Source organism: Octopus bimaculoides, chromosome 15 (genome assembly GCF_046866305.1).
Source record: "Octopus bimaculoides isolate indiv1 chromosome 15, ASM4686630v1, whole genome shotgun sequence".
Classification (NCBI taxonomy): Eukaryota; Metazoa; Mollusca; class Cephalopoda; order Octopoda; family Octopodidae; genus Octopus; species Octopus bimaculoides.
Window position 1 is genome coordinate 52169097 of NC_142942.1, and position 18907 is coordinate 52188003.

The window sequence follows — 18907 nt, forward strand, 5'->3', positions numbered from 1 at the left end:
AAACAAGTCAAACAACGACATAGGGTCGTTTGACTTGCTAAAAATATTAGCTTACTCTCTTTCATACCCTGACGTATTTAAAGAGGAAGGATAATATAGAGGAAGGATAATATAGTGCATTGGATAATGTGTCTGAAGAGAGAACAGGATGGTTACGGATAGAGCGCCTTTAGTATATATAAGTATATATACTTTAGTATATCATAGGAAATTTCCCTCATTATTTCAGTGGACAGACTGCTAAGATCCCTTCTATTAGTTAGTGGGAGACCTAAATTTTCTATAGGTTCACCTCACATCGAAATAATTTGATCTATTTCAATCAAAGCCGCATTGTATATAGCATCAGTGAAACCAATATCTTGTTCAGGATTATTGAACTGAAGTTGGTGCTTGAAATCTTCAGCAAGATCATTGCCGAACTTATTCCACAGTTCAACAGGATTACTTACTTCACAATTTTTGAGAATAATAGCAGAGAGACCTCTTAAACTCTTTTGTGTTTTTGATGTTGAATTTTCTTCCATTGTTACTTCCCTTGAAACAGGGTGGGACTACTACTGTCTTTACTTACATTTTTCAGTGCAGCAGACAAACAGAATTTCAGTTTTATATATATAGATGTGACGGATCAGAGCTGACTTGTGTCTTAACACCACCACCAACAACAACGACAACAACAACAGCAACAGCAACATAGATAAAGTCCCTTGAACTTTCCAGCGGATTATCACTAGCTGCAGATTAAATCTGGTTCTGAGGATTTGGAATGTGGATGAGAACCAAATATCATCCTAGATAGGATATCAGTGTATCGCAGGTTTGATATCGATTGAATGATAAAATAATCAATAAAGGATCTCACCATTGAGCAGCTGACCAGCATCTGAGTATTGAAGTTCGATGAACTTACAGAAACGACTTGAGTTTTTGTTGAGTGCTGTAGAAGCATTTCCAAATAGTTCCAGTAGCGGGTTTACCTAGGAATAAAGTACATCAACAGTAATAGGTACACCGCTAGACATAAGTACATGAAGAGAAATAGGGTACATCATTGGAAATAAGGTACATCTATCAAATAGAGCACATCTGTGGATGTAGGTACATGCGTGGATGTCGGTACATCTATGGAAGTAGGTACACTTATGGAAATAGGTACATCATTAAAAATAAAACACATCAATTAAATTAGGGTACATCGTTGGAAATAAGGTACATCAATGGAAGTAGGTACTCGTATGGAAGTAAATACATTTAAGGAATTAGGTACACTCGCGGAAAGAGGTGCAACAGTAGAAATAAGTACATCGATTGAAATAGGGTACATAATTGGAAGTGTGGTACATCAATGGAAGTGGGTACACTAATAAAAATAGGTACTTCAATGGAAGTTGGTATATTACTGAAAAGATATTTCTATGAAAATAGTTATATCAACAGAAATAAATGGATCTTCGTCGTTTAACGACGAGGATTCTGTTGCTCGATCAGCTAAATTACTTGCGTCTGAAAACAAAACGTGTATGTGATGGATCATTCTACTGATACGTGTGGTCTTATTTCTCTCTGATTCTTTCCGGGAATTAAGTGAGGGCTGGCGAACCCTGCTGTACTCTTCCACCACAATTTTCTCTCACTCTTTCTCCCTGTTTTTGTTGTACCTGTATTTCAAAGGGCCAGCCTTGTCACACTCTGTGTCACGCGGAATCTCTCCGAGAACTACGTTAAGGGTACACATGTCTGTGGAGTGCTCAGCCACTTGCACGTTAATTTCACGAGCAGGCTTTTCCGCTGATCGGATCAACTGGAACCCTCGTCGTCGTAACCGACGGAGTTCCACGATACATGTGTGTATATGCTATGTACGTTACATCGTCGTATAATCTTCGTCTACTAGATTTAACCCACAAGTAGTGGTGAATGATTATGAGCAGAGGTGTGGGTATATTTTAAGTATATAAGTGTAGGTGTGAGGACATTTTATGTATTACATTACATCAAGTTGTTTAGAAAGTTCATTTGATACTAAACAAATTTCAAGTTTCTTCATACCGTTAGCATACGCACACAACACACACTCGAGCATACACGCACACACATCCGCACATACAAAACTTACAAGCGCTTTCACACACACACACACACACACACACACACACACACACCGATACATATTACATAATGTTATAAGAGAGTCCATTTACTATATAAAAAATTCCCATCATCAAACCAGTAATTAAGAACCGGTTGGTTATTTAATAAATCCTTCTTGGAATGGGTTTTAGTAAACACATCTCCCGCTGGGAGATGAATAGACGAGATCAGACGTAATCACCATTTTTTGTGTGGGGATGGGTGTTGGGGGTTGGGGTTTTAAGAACTTAACTGTCTCTTTATTATGTAGCTACTGTCTGGTCTAGGATTACAAAAGTGCTACCTCTAGAACGTAACCTGATGTAATGGTCACGTTTCGTCAAAAGACTACACTTGCTGTCCATGATACTGTCATCCTCCAACATTAAAGAAGGCATAACTATGCATAATAACCATATTTTTATTTTGTGTGCAGACGGTTTCTCATCGAGGTTGCTCGCTGGCATTTGCCAGTCCAGCAACTTTTAGCCAGCATCGACACAAAATGACATCGAAATCTAATATATTTTTAAGGAGTTCATACTCAACTCGTAAAACGCTGTTCTTTTCTCTTTTCAGTATTTGTTTAATGTATTTGTTTTATTTTTGCTGTGTTCTATAGTAGAAGCTGTTTGGGACATTAACAGAAAAGGCTGTCTGGACTATTTTTGAACTTGTTTCCTCACTGTCTTTTCTTCTGAGATAAACCTAACATCGCAATTCCGTGGCTATTTCTAGTTGACGCTAAGACATTGAGAGCTTTAATATTTATAAAAAAAAATTGGTGATATAAGACCAGTGGAGCATCCTAAATGTTGGTATATGAATGGCCTCTAGTTCTCGTTAGAACTTCGCCCTAGGAGAAGGTAAACTTGTATATAAGAAAAAAAAAAAAAACTTGAAGTGTAGCTGAATTCTTGTCTCAGCCTCTGTTGTGTGTCAATGGCTTTATAACTGATTTCGCTGAAAAATGAATTCAGTGCTGTGCAATATTCAAAAAATATTCAAGGACAGGAAGTTCTGGAACATTCGAAATGTTTGCACGGATTTATTTAGTTTAGGAAGCGATCTTACAATGTCGTTCATTTCCACCATGTATGTATGTATGTATGTATGTATGTATGTATGTATGTATGTATGTATGTAGGTGCGTTTGTATGAATGTATGTATGTGTGCATGTATGTATATTGTGTGTATGTGTGTATGTATGCATGTATATATGTATGTATGCATGTATGTGTGTATGTATGTATGTATGTATGTATGTATGTATGTATGTATGTATGTATGTAGGTAGGTAGATACGTACGGAAAGACGGACGTATTTATGCATACATGTACGTACATACGAATGTATGTCTCTATAGACGTAAATATGTATGTACACAAGCTTGTATGCGTGTGCGAATGTGAGTGTGTGTATGTGTCCAGTGACTCACCTGGTCTAGTTGGTTGATGAGATCACTGATGTTATTCGGTCCCAGCCGAATGAGATGATTCAGCACATGTTTAGTACTCTCCGTCTTCCCAGCACCAGACTCACCGCTCACTATGATACATTGGTTCTGAGATGTCTCCCGTAGACATCGATACACCTCATCAGCCATCCAATATATATGTGGCTTCTGGGTCCTTCTCTCGTATAGGTTTTTGTAGCGTTCATGATCCTGCATAGAAAATATAATGGAGAAATAAACAGACACACGAAATTGCTGACAGAGTACACATGCCAAGCTGACGATTTCTAAAAAGAATGAAATAGTGCTACAAATGATTGCCACCGACTAGAAATTTTAAGAACATCGTAATAAGAAGCAATACATACATACATACATACATACATACATACATACATACATACATACATACATACAGAAATACTCTGTTGTTGATCTCGAAATTCCATTGAAGAAGCCTCGGATCTAGTTTAGAAACCTGCTCTTTCTCTATTGGCATGAAATCTTGAAATAAACTGAATAATGACATACATATACCAAATTATGTGAATCCGAGGAATTTTTCTGTATTCCTTAAATTCAAATACAAACTTCTAATCCTGCCAAATATTATGAAGAATTGATTGTCTCCCTTGTATTAAATGTCTGTAAAGGAAAACTTATAAATACATATTTGTATGTGTGTATGTATGTTGTGTGTATATATATATATATATAAATAAAACATACCTCGGCTTCATAGATTCTAATTGGTTGACAGGGATTAACAGCGACGATAATCTCTCCAATATAGGTCTGCAAGAAATATGTTTGAATATTAAAAACGGGCTATTAACAAACAAACTAAACAAACAAACAATCTGACGATTGCTTAAGTGACCGAAACTTTGAAGTCACAGTCAATAACATTCTTGTTTAAGAATAATAAATTTGTACTCTACAAAATAGTATAGAGTAACTCTTCAGATTAATATAAAATTATTCTTATTATAACTGAACATAAGAACGACGTTAACATATATATATATATGTATATATATATATATATATATATATATATATATATATATATATATATATATATATATATATATATATATATATATATACATACATACATGCATACAAATATGTGTATGTGTGTGTGTGTGCATATAAATATATATATATATATATATTTATATATATATATATATATATATATATATATATATATATATATATATATTTATATATATTATATATATATATATATATATATATATATATATATATATATATATATATATATATATATATATATATATGTGTGTGTGTGTGTGTGTGTGTGTGTATATATATATATTGTTGAAATGATAACAAAAATTTATGAACTTCGAGAGAACATGAAATAATTCTCGAAGCAGATAAAGCTATAAAGATAGTATGTAAATAGTGGGTTGAAAAAAACTCTTTGGCTAGAAAAAGTCAAAGCAGCCTTCCATTTTTTCTATCCAACAGATTTAAGTTTATCTGCTCTGCGATCCAACGTTCTAAAAAAGAAATATATATATATATATATGGTATATATATATATGGTTTTATTTTTTCATATATTATTCACTAGTTTCCTAATATATGATTAATTAATTGGCTTTCTGCATTACTTAATAATATAGAAATGATAATTTAGAACTGAATAACACATGGTTAATTAAACCGAAGAGCTGTTGAAATTTGGATTATGAAACCTGTCAGACATGAATATTTAGCCTGTGTTTATTTTCTATCAGTTCACTATATCTTTGTCCGGTCTGCGAGCAAATTAATTTGGGAGATAAAGTAGTCACCTAAATAGCAACTAAATGATTATAGTTTTACGCGCAATATATTACCGAAATTATCCATGGCATTGAAGTCATAAATAAATCTGGTAAGTTATCTCAACAATTGTTAATTTAGGAAGCAACCTATATACTGAAATATTTAAAAACATGGTCGTACAAGAATCGACTTACGATGTACGTAGGTATTTCTAGGTTTATTGCAGCGTAAATATACTCACTAAATGAGGAAGAAGACTCTAATAACTTTAAACAAGGTTGCCGGCCTTGGCAATGTAGCTTCCATTGTTTTTCAAACAATGAGTCTCGGAGCTAGTCTCGCCAAATGCTTCAAAATCTATCTATCTATCTATCTATCTATCTATCTATCTATCTATCTATCTATCTATCTATCTATCTATCTACATACAATCTCATGTGAAATCTGTTTCTCTATAAACCCAGTCTAGCTCCCTTGTCTTGGATTGGCGGCGGCGGCGGCGGCGGCGGTGGTGGTGGTGTGTGTGTGTGTGTGGGGGGGGGGGGACACACACACTCTCAGATAGCCTCATTACGGTGTATACCGTTAGTACTCTGTAACCCACACAATATCAACTCTGGCTTATCTCAATATAAGTTTTGGTTTCCACGCTTTTTCATACTATATATAAATTAACTTCATGCCGTCATCACAAACGATGCTAATTATAATACTTTTACTCCGACTAATTTTTCGCACCTAGGTATCCCCCCACTCGCAATTTAGGCATCATATACCAACCCAGCTCTCGCACAATGAGCAAAAGACTTGAGAACGTGCTTTCAAAGAGTTACACCTACGCAGTGTTATTCAAAAACACAAAGTCACGCCTGATTTACATATTAAGAAAACAATGCCATAATCTTTAAACATGAAGACGGTGCAATTAGATCTCTCATCGTGGGTGGGCCTCACTGATACTGAAAATGAGCCGTTCTGGTGAATGCAAATCTTTGAACTAAAAAACCACACCACAAATATAGGTTTTCCTTTTTAGAGCTTGAAAATACTTCCATCCATCAACGACTACTGCTCTGTTAAGATCAGGTGAAACCCACAGTGCTCACCGCTCCCACATTCGGGTTAGTCTTGCTGTTACACATGCCGACATACTTGACTACATCCACCTGACTGTCTGCTATGAAGACACTCCGGTCCACGGACATGATTTCTTCTCTCTCACCCGCTCTTTCTACCTTTTCTCCGCTACTAGAGTAGTCCCTGATTCACGGAGCTGGCAGGCTTCATGACAATCTCCACTCAGGTACTCCTATATCCTTCTACGGTCCTTCTTTCATCATCGAAATTGCCAAAGCCTTTAGACCATAAACTAAGCTTACGACAAGCAATTATGAGGGGAGGGGGGAAGTCAATAAAATCGACCTCAGTGCTCAGTTGATACTTATTTTATCGACTCTGAAATGATGAAAAGCAATGAAAAGCATGATCTCTGTGGCAACCGAATTTAGAACGCAAAGAGCCGGAAGAAACGCTGCTGAGCACTTTCTCCGGTACGGTAACGATTCTCTGAGTTCGCCGCCTTCACGACAATGAAATAATGAATATAATTACAACTTACGTAGTATTCTCCACTGAAAAACCTCTTGCACAGTCTTTCCACAATTGTGCCTTCGTCGAGGAATTCTGATGTGGATAAGTCGCCATCGTCCGGCTTTAAATGCATATTCTGATCAAAGTTCGATGCGTAGAACGCACCTCCGTATCCATGGGCACCATTGACTTCGTCTATAACATTGAACCCATCGCTATAAACAGTTTTTAACGTCATCAAAATATATTTTCTAGAGATTCCTGAACTTTTCTCTGGGTAATCGATAATTTACACATGCCGGATTAAAGTTTTAGTTCAGAAGATCACCGAGATACGGCTTCTGGATAAAAAAGAAAAGAACAACGTAAGGAATAACATAAAAATATATCATAAATATAAGTAAGTAATGAATACTTTCGATTACATTTAAAAGAAATCATTATTTAGTCGAAGGATGTTCAATTGGCCTTGTTCTTACCATAGGAATTATTTTTTGGGGAAAAATGTTAGTGAATTTGTAAAACCGATAGAGTGATGTCCAAAACATCACGTGGTATTTAATTGCCTACTTGACCATCTGAGTATAAAAAATCTCAACGAGATCGACTATGGTTTTCTTCTTCCCGAATTAGTTAAAATGAATACCGGTTGAGTACTGGGTGGGGGGGGGGGGCAGCATAATCGATTATTCTCATTGTACAAATATGAAGCATGGTTCCTATGTTAGAAACCAACACATATTTATGCTGGGAGGTTGGACAGCGGATTAGCAGAGTGGTGGAGCAAATTGCCTTCTAGCAGTTATAGTCGCGCCTGGTCGATGGAATTTAAGATTGTACAGCGGCGGTGCCGGCTGAATGGTTGGTGCTAGAACTGTTTGCAACCAAACGGTTGGCTGCAGAACGTTTGACGTCAGAGGAGTGACGGCAGAACGGATGACATCTGAACGGTTGACGTGAAAAGGGTCCGTCTGACACCAGAATGGCCAAACTCAAAAAGATTCGATTGACAGCTAAAAATTTGAGAACCGAACAGTTGGCGGTAGAACGGTCGGAATCTGAACGGCTAATGTCAGAATTGTTGACAACAAACCGCTTGATGTCAGAACGGTTGATACCCGAACACACGACCTCAGTTGACGGTAAAACGTTTACATTGGAGCGATTAACGTCAGAACGGTTAACATCCAAACAATTGACGTCAGAAAGGTTGACAGCAAAACGGTTGACGGGACAACGGCTGTCATCTAAATAATGAACAGCAGAACGGTTGGCAGTAAGTCGGTTGAAAACAAAATGGTTGACGGCAATGGTTGACTTCTAAATAATTGACGGCAGAAAGGTTGACAAGACGGTTGACGGTTGAACGGTTGACAGCAGAACAGCTGATGTTAGAGTAGTCGAAGGAAGAATGACACTGTAATATTGTGCCAGCCCAGATCATTGGATAGAGGAATGCCAAGAAACATTCAAAATTTCATGAGTAACCAGGAATGTCATTAAGCTCTGGAAAGCAACATTAATTCTCGACACAGATTCTCTGGAATCTTCCAAGGAGACTCATTACCTATTTTGTTTTCCGTTTAGTACTGTTTTCCCTACATAAACTCCCGAATGAAACGAATTATGGATAGAAGGTGCATGGGGGTAAAATCATCAATCATCTCTATATGGATGCCTTGGAACTATTTGCACAAAATGACCAAAGACTGCTAGCACTCTTTCATATAGTCAAGCAATTTCGTGACGACATCGAAATGGAATTTAGGTTTGACAAATGCACCAAGGCTACATTTGCCATAAGAAAACTGTCAAATTTATGCAACATCACCCTAGATAGATACTGAAATGAAATAATTAGAACATGATAGTAAGTTATAAGTTTCAAGGAATTTGGGAAGGAGATGGTATTAAACATTCACTGATAAGAGAAATCATAAGGAGTGTTATCATAGAGTAAGAGCTATTCTGAAAACCGAGGCACAAAATTGAGGCACAAAATTGAGGCCAGAATCACGTTGAATATGAGTGTAATCTCATATAGCTTCAATGTTATAAACTGGTCCATCTTTGAGATCAACAAAGTTGGTGTTAAAATCCTAAAGCTGATGACAATGCATCGCATGCATCACCCAAAAGCAGACATATACCGTAGTATACCTTCCAAGAAAAGAAGGCGGTTGGGGGTTAACACATTCTTAACTCTTATTGAATATTGTAACCGTGGCATTTTCTGCTTGCAAGCAGCAAGCGAACAACTGAATGTTAAAGCTGGTTCTGAAACATGAAGGTACCAAAGAGTTGCACTCAGTGACGAAAAATTCAAAAATATATCTTTAAGAAACAGTACTCAAAGAAAATTTGTCCCCAACTAACAATGCAAAGCAAATTCTGCCAAAAAAAAAAAAAAGAGACACTAAGCCTCCGTTACACTAAGGCGAAGAGCGAGCCAAAACTACTGCATGGTAAATATGAGAATATAGACAGGGATTTTGATGTAGACCAAACCCTTACTCATGAGTGGCTGACATGCTTTGATCAATGCTCCCCAACTAGGAATTATTCGAGTAATTTTATGAAACGTGGAGGCAGTCCTTTGCATTGCGAATGTGTTGAACATCCAGAGACAATCGACCACACAACCTCTGGATGTGGCCTACTGGCACCAAAAGAGTATTTGCAAAGACATGACAGGGTAGGTCAGTACATAAACTGGTTGATAAGCCGTACGATAATAATAATAATAATAATAATAATAATAATAATAATAATAATAACAACAACTTGTACAAATACAAAGCAAACGCCAAACAAATAATAATAATAATAATAATAATAATAATAATAGTAATAATAATAATAGAGTCAAAATTAAAAGAAGAGTGCCATTTGTTATCTGGTGAACGATATTTCGACATCTCGTGTGTCTTCAACTGGTTCAAAAAATAAATTTGTCAATCTACTTCATTTTGGTTAATATAGAATGGATTGAGGTAACTCCTCCTGAAGATATAGAATCAAAATTAAAAGAAGAGTGCCATTTGTTATCTGGTGAACGATATTTCGACATCTCGTGTGTCTTCAACTGGTTCAAAAAATAAATTTGTCAATCTACTTCATTTTGGTTAATATAGAAAGGATTGAGGTAACTCCTCCTGAAGATATAGAGTCAAAATTAAAAGAAGAGTGCCATTTGTTATCTGGTGAACGATATTTCGACATCTCGTGTGTCTTCAACTGGTTCAAAAAATAAATTTGAACCAGTTGAAGACACACGAGATGTCGAAATATCGTTCACCAGATAACAAATGGCACTCTTCTTTTAATTTTGACTCTATATCTTCAGGAGGAGTTACCTCAATCCTTTCTATATTAACCAAAATGAAGTAGATTGACAAATTTATTTTTTGAACCAGTTGAAGACACACGAGATGTCGAAATATCGTTCACCAGATAACAAATGGCACTCTTCTTTTAATTTTGACTCTATATCTTCAGGAGGAGTTACCTCAATCCTTTCTATATTAATAATAATAATAATAATAATAATAATAATAATAATAATAATAATAATAATAATAATCTTTTCTACTCTAGGCACAAGACCTGAAATTTTTGGAGAGGTGGGGGAAGTCGATTAGATCGTCCCCAGTACGCAACTGGTACTTGATTTATCAACCCCAAAAGGATGAAAGGCAAAGTCGACCACGGCTGAATTTGAACTCAGAACGTAAAGACTGACGAAATACCGCTTATGATAAAAAAAAAATATTCAGACAAATATATAACAAAAACAACAAGTAATATATAACATACAGAAAATAGCACTTCTAGGCACCGCACGCATCCGACGTAAAACACTTTCAATACAGTAAAAATAAGAGCACCGCAACAGACCACAGCACATGTCCAAGGCACAGAGAGCTGCACTCGGTAAGTACAGTGAAATCACGTGATAAAATTAAGATTATTGACTACTACTACTACTACTACTACTACTACTACTACTACTACTACTACTACTACTACTACTACTACTACTAATAATAATAGTAATAATAATAATGATGAGAATAATAGCAATACAGGAAACGAGAGTATCAGTCATTTCTTGAGTGAATGCAGCTTAGCACAAAAGAGTTTAAGCGCAGGCCTGACTGTGTGGGTGAAAGAGAGCATTGGGATGTTAACCGAATAACAGAATAACAGAATAACAGAAACGTAGTATGAACACGAAGCAGAGGCTGTGATAGAAAATGAGAATTACAATACTTTGTGGGAGTTGCTCATGAAAGCTGATCATAGAATTGAAGCAAAGAGACCAGATATGATTATAGGGGACAAAATGAATAGCGTAAGATCATAGATTTTGCAGTAAAATCTATATTAAAGAAATTATAAAAAAATAAGAAATATTTCAGCCAGAGAGCTGAAGAAACTGAAGAAAACTGTAGTAATTGGTGTTCCTGGCACAACATACAAAATGCTACCAAAAGAAACTCAGAGAGATTGGAATTGTAACTCGAATCATCGACCTGCAAGACGTACCGTCATATATTCTGCAAAAATCCGGAGGAAAATTCTTTAGATTTGCGGAGACTTGTTATCAAACCTCAAAATAAATTCCTGTTCATTGAACTAGCATCTACTAGCTTAATAATGAATAAATAGATAATAATAATAATTATCTATAATTATAAATAATGATAAGCAGGGGAGATTTGAAGAAAGCTTGGGAAAGGAAATTTCAACTGAGCAAATAATGAAATCAGTTGCCTATTTTCTTAGTAAATATCTTCGTAAATATGGATATCCTGTTTTGTTAGTTGTTTGTTTGTTTGTCTGTTCCATTTTCAGTTTAGCAGTTTCATCTTTATTTTAGCAGTTTCATTTTGAGCGTTAGACATGTTTCGTTACTCAGTTTCTCGCAACCGCCACTTGGTCCTGGGGTACCTTAATAGATTCTACTAAGTTATAAACATTTGTTCTAAGTCCCGAGAATATCTGTCTTTCTATCATTAGTTTCGAAATCCTTGAAAAAGGAATCAATCATGAAAAGCTCGAAAAAAAAAATGGTGTCCCTAAAATGTGATAGCTGGATAAATGGATATGTCGGTAGGTATGGAGATGAATAGCTAGGTATATAAGAAGATTTATAGAAAGCAAGAACTAGTGAAAATAAACGTTAGCTTACCTTGCCCTATCGTTATTCCAATGGTTTACTGATAAACCTTTGTTGAGTATAGCTTACCAATCTATTTATGTAACTGCGGCTAAATGTCATATATTTAGAATGGTTAAAACTGGTAAAGTAGGAACCAGGAAGTTCCGTGTGTACGCATGGCGTGTATTCAGAACATTTCATTTTGACGTTTTGTATTTTTAGTTGTCGTGAGTCGTAATGGAAGAAAGAGATATGCGTCATCCTCTCCCTCTCGCTTGAATAGTTCTAGCTCTGAATTGACACACGACCACGAACACTCTAATTTCTGTTTTCTTATTTTACTTTCACAATAAAACTGTAGAATCCGAAGCATGGATGTGTAGTTAAGATGTTAGCTTCACAACTTGCTTGTTTCATTTTCGATGCAAGTGTACCCTACGTTAAGCAAACATCTATCTTAGCTTCGAATCGATTAAAGCTTTGCGAGTGAAATTTAATTGATGGGAACTCAAAAGAGAGACCACCCCTTTTCTTGTCAATCACGCACTTAAACACTAATGAGCGTGATCCTTGGATGCCTAAAACGAAATCCAACCTGTTTTAAACATTCAGGTCAAGTCTTCCAGTTTGAAGACATTTGTCAGGCTTTCTTCAACCAGTCTCACAGGTACTTGGGCGTTGTCCTTCCTCTACTCTGACTAATACAACATCTATTTATTGAACAGAAACAGTTGATTTCGAGGAAATTATGGTCTTCATTAGTAAAGAGTAATTATAAGAAGTGGAATAACTTATATAATTTCTCCTTGACGAAGGTTTCTATTCGGAATGTTAGATTTTTCTTCTTTCTCGTGACTAAATAATTCATTTTCAGTTTGTGGGGTAGGTGAAATAAATCAACTGTAAATTGTATGAATAGAGCAACTCACATTTTGAATGAAGCCGCTTAGATTTAGATTAAGGCAAGAATTAGATTAGATTAAGACAAGAGTGTCATGCAAAGTCGACCTCGGCGGAATTTGAACTCAAGACGTAAAGACGGACGAGATGCCACGAAGCATTTTTTTCCGGAGCGCTAACGATTCTGCCAGCGCCTCCATTTACGTTCACAAGATTATATGTTTGTGTATACATTCATTGAAAGCATGGGAACATTGACATAACGCGCTCCCGTGATGTCGATGTTAACGTTGAACAGTAAAAAATATTACGAGAGAAGCTTTCAAGATTAGCGATTTCAAACAAATTTATATAAATGTTTAAGAAGCGTAATTGTAAACGACAATTTTTATTCATAACTGTAACCGTTCCAGCCTAATTTTGCCAAAGAGATCTTTTATAAACCAGCTCCACCTAAGAACACAAAACAGAGGCTCATCTCACCGTCAGCATTGAAAACTTCTCTCGTAATAATTTTCACATCTCAAAAGTCATCGGTGTTCTTCTTTTCAAGGTTTCTATTCATCATAACGTCCATTGCTATTCATTTTATTCTCATTTGTTCTTGACCTATTTCAAAACATAAAACGTCACATTCTCTCGCTCGCCCATTATGTTAATGTACATACGAACCCGATGAATGTATATGCAACCATTAATACACACTTACGAGTGTATGTACTACTGTGTTATATAATATATTGGGTTCTAAACAAAAACCTTCTTACGGCCCATTAATAACAACGCGCGCACACACACACAGAGGTTGTTCCGGCTAAATATGACAGTTGATATAAAAGGAAAAGAAAGCAAAATACCCCATCCAAAAATAATAGTATTTCAAAAATATCAACTAGATTATGGGTGGAAGATAACAGCTTGTCAAAGTAGCCGTCCTCAACTTCCACCGCGTCCTCAAAATAGCTCCTGAAACTGGCACATGCGCTCCTCGCTGTGTCCCTGGAAAGATCTTCGAACACCTCCTTGATCTTGGCTACCAGTACAACCTTGGTGTTGAAGGCAGAACAGTTGGTGTCTTTCTCAACGGCGCCCTCACCCACACATAATAATCCATGATATTACAATCTGGAGAATTAGGAAGCCAGAAATTGGTGCTGGTGAAGTGGTAGACATTATCCGTCGACCACTTCTGACTCTATCTGGAGGGATGGTAAGGAGCTGAATCCTGCTGCCACACATACGGCCTTCCAGCAGCAACCCTCTCCACCCAGGGTTTAACCACAGTCTCTAGCAGCTTCACGCAGTTTTCTGAAATGAGCATAAGGCCCTGTTCAAAGCTGTAGGCCGCCATGATGTTAACTTCACTGGAGACACAGCCAAAGACCATCACAGTTTGTTGGAACTTGCCTTTCATGAGGTCCATGCCACACATGATACTCTTTACATCGTTCACAGAGCATTGAACAGCATTTAGGATGACTGCAGTTTGATACCCGATGCAAATCACCATGATATAGGCAGCAATTCTTATATCTATCTATCTATCTATCTATCTATCTATCTATCTATCTATCTATCTATCTATTTGTCTGTCTGTCTGTCTGTCTGTCTGTCTGTCTATCTGAAAGAAGCTTGTTGCATATATACATATATATATATATATACATGTGGGGCCCTAAACTGTTTCAGATGTTTCAAAGTAGGCGAAAAGAACTTCGAAGGCAAACCTAGGACAGAGAAACCTTTTGCTGTTGAAGACGAAGCTTTGTTTGAAATAGCAGAACAGCAATCAAGCAAAAGCACTCGCATATTGTCGGCAGAACTTGGTCCTTCACAAAGCAATCGACACGTCCATAAGCTCGACTTTGTGGATAGATTCTGACGAGAAGTTCCTCATGAACTGCCATATAATCTGGCTCAATGACGCGTGAACATTTGCAAACAACTACTGGCTAATCCTCGTGATGCTCGGTTTTGGCGTTGGATAAAAAATGAATCTATTTTAGTAATCCTAATAATAAAAATTAGTGCTTCCGTTCTGGTCACGTTTCAGAACATGTTGTCAAAATAGGGCGGTTTGGACAGAGGATCATGTTGCGTGCTTGGTGGAATTTTGAGGAGGCTGTCTCACTTTGAGCTTGTTTTAGACGGTCACGCAGTGAACGCTAACCTTTATACTCAATAACTTTAAAATGTGATACTTTAAAATCTCGTTACCCGACATTGGTCAATCGAAAACGTGCACTCATACAGCATGACAATACCCAGTGTAATCAAGTGAAAACTTGAAGATTCGTGTCTTGAGTTTAAGAGAGTCCTCGGGTCAACCGAATGTTTAAGGATCCTTGCCCGCTCTGTGTGCATCTTCTGCTCTCGTTTATATAGGGTCCCGGTTGCTCTATGAGCCACCATTTAACTTAGTATAGGGTCCACTCATCCTTTAGGTGTCAGACAATGTACCAGAATTCCAATACATTGAGAGTCTGGTAGGCTGTCTGATTTTTATTGATTTATCACCATTAACTAGAATACAGTTGACAAATGGATTTGATTCTAAATGGTTGAAGACTACATTTTACATAAACTCTTCTAAATATGAAGTAACCAGGTTACCACTCATTTTATTCTGACCCCCACGATTTCCTCTGTTACTCTCCAAATTATAGTAGACTTAACAAGGTATCCTTTATGTTTGAAGTCTATGCGGTCATCTGACGAGAACGGTTTCTGTCAAATGATGAAATGTTTTCATTAATCAATTAAAGGAGTCACTTAAAACGGCCGTTCCTTATTCAGTGGGCATAGTCCTCGGTAAAGGTTTTCGGAGTGTCTATCTGTCTCTCCTTTTTTTATGTATACATACACATACGTACGTGTATATATATATATATATATATATATATATATATATATATATATATATATATATATATATATATATATATATATATATATATATATATATATATATATATATATATATATATATATATATATATATATATATATATATATATATATATATATATATATATATATATATATATATATATATAGGCGCAGGAGTGGCTGTGTGGTAAGTAGCTTGCTTACCAACCACATGGTTCCGGGTTCAGTCCCACTGCGTGGCACCTTGGGCAAGTGTCTTCTACTATAGCCTCGGGCCGACCAAAGCCTTGTGAGTGGATTTGGTAGACGGAAACTGAAAGAAGCCCGTCGTATATATATATATATATATATATATATGTGTGTGTGTATATGTTGTGTATCTGTGTTTGTCCCCCCAACATCGCTTGACAACCGATGCTGGTGTGTTTAGGTCCTCGTAACTTAGCGGTTCGGCAAAAAGAGACTGATAGAATAAGTACTAGGCTTACAAAGAATAAGTCCTGTGGTCGATTTGATTCGACTAAAGGCGGTGCTCCAGCATGGCCGCAGTCAAATGACTGAAACAAGTTAATATATATATATATATATATATATATATATATATATATATACGTCGTGCTTCTTTCAGTTCAGTTCAGTTTCTATCTATTAAATTCACTCACAAGGCTTTGGTCATCCCCAGGCTACAGTAGAAGACACTTAAATAAGGTTCCACGCAGTGGGGATAAACCCGGAACCTTGTGGCTAGGAAGTAAGCTTGCCACTACTACTACTACCAACACATCTCGTGTTGCTTGTTACTTTCTGTCTCGTTGTCGTCGTTGTTGTTGTTGTTGGTGGTGGTGGTTGTGGTGGTCATTTGTCCGTTCACTTTTGTATATTTATGTAAATCTTTCCCGCATTAATTAATTACTTGACAAACTTGGCTTGATATGATAATTTTCATTAATCATAAACAGATACGCTCTGCTAAACTAATAATTTTAACGAACGTACTCCAGAATGACCGAAGATTCTGGCTGAAACCAATAAAGAATGAACAAACAAGCGTATATCAGCGTACACTCATACGTGTCTATAATTATACACACATAAGCACACTAATAGACGTATAACTGATAGACGTATATATATATATATATATATATATATATATATATATATATCAGCCTATCGGCCTACCTGTATTTCTATCTATCCATGTCAATTGTCGCTGGAACCTCACCCTAAAAAGCAAAAACAATGTTCTCGTAAAGAGAGACAAAATACCGCTAAGCATTTCGCCCGGCATGCTATCGATACTGCCAGTTCGGTGCCTTAATTTGTGTTTAATTATTAAGATTATATATTGTTAACAGAAATATTATAGCATGTACGGGGTGACAGCGCTAAGAAGTGATGTGCATAAATACAAATTTATTACCAGTTCGGACATACTTGAGGCATATCCAGTTTTTGCCATTTGCCTACATCGAGAAATTTTCTCCATGACCAAACACAGTTCGAATATGGCTCAACTATATTTGAACCGATAATAACTTTGTAAATATAACATCTATATATTCTTTTCTACTCTAGGCACAAGGCCCGAAATTTTGGGGGAGGAAGCCAGTCGATTAGATCGACCACAGTGTGCAACTGGTACTTAATTTATCGACCCCGAAAGGATTAAAGGCAAAGGCGACCTCGGCGGAATTTGAACCCAAAACGTAACGGCAGACGAAATACCGCTAAGCATTTCGCCCAGCGTGCTAACGTTCATTATTTCTTTATTGCCCACAAGGGGCTACACACAAAGGGAACAAACAAGGACAGACAAAGGGATTAAGTCGATTACATCGACTCTAGTGTGTAACTTGTACTTAATTTATCGACCCCGAAAGGATGAAAGGCAAAGTCAACCTCGGCAGAATTTGAACCCAAAACGTAACGGCAGACGAAATACCGCGAAGCATTTCGCCCGGCGAGCTAGCCACTGGGCCAGCTCGCCGCCTAATAGCATCTATAAATGCTATTTAATGCAGTTGTTTGAAAGTGCGTGGCTCAGTGGTCGTGGGCTATTCGGCTCACGATCGCCAAGTTGTGAGTTCAGTTCCAAGCGACGCGTTGTGTCCTTAAACAAGAGACTATTTCACGTTGCTCCGGTCCCCTCACCTGGCAAACATGAGGTAGTACCTGTATTTCAAAGGGCCAGCCTTGTTACGTTCTGTGCCACGCTGAATCTTGCTGAGAACTAAGTTATGGGTACGCGTGTCTGTGGAGTGCTCAGCCACTTGCACGTCAATTTTACGAGCAGGCTGTTCCGTTGATCGGATCAATTGGAACCCTCGACGTAATGCAGTTGTGCTTAGTAAAAATAAGTACGAAAAATTTCATATTTATATTAAAAAATATAAATATGAACAAATGAAATCTCTTCACATATAAAGTATTAGTGGGATATTTGTAGCTGTTGGTTCTATTTGACAAAACCATCACACACACACAAAAAGAAAACAAGATAAAAAAAAACAAGAGCACTCAGAGAGCGCAAACCTCCACCAAGGCAACACCAACGTCCCCTCAAGGATTAACCAGTGATGATTTTTAAAATGGGAATGTCTGAAATAAACGTGACTGCTCCCATAAGCAAGAATACTAAAAATGAACACGGCCGCTCTCAAAAATTAAGTAAAACAACATGAAAAATAATCCCGAATCCTTGTCCGGTACCGGATCGATCCTAAATTCTAATCAGTTCGTGCCAGTCACGAGGCCAAACATCCCTGAAAGTTTCATCCGAATCCATCCCGCGGTTCTTGAGATATCTTGTCCACGGACAAACAAGCAAACAAACAAGCAAACAAACGCAACTGAAAACAATACCTCCACCTTCGCTAAGGTGGAGGTAATGAGTGGATAGGCACCGTGATATTAGGCTATCACATGATAGTATATTCAGGAGGGGAAAAAGTAGGTATACAGTAAGTA

The 18907-nt window shown here is 37.0% G+C and overlaps 1 protein-coding gene across 1 annotated transcript in view; it reads right to left on the reverse strand.

Moving 5' to 3' along the window:
- The window catches only part of LOC106870779 (uncharacterized), a 63965-nt gene that overhangs the window by 39696 nt on the left and 5362 nt on the right, over window positions 1-18907 (reverse strand). The window contains 4 exon segments of the mRNA XM_089363856.1: window positions 866-980; window positions 3574-3801; window positions 4321-4386; window positions 7013-7325. Of these exon segments, the coding sequence (XP_089219982.1) occupies window positions 866-980; window positions 3574-3801; window positions 4321-4386; window positions 7013-7222 (619 nt within the window). The 5' untranslated portion in view covers window positions 7223-7325.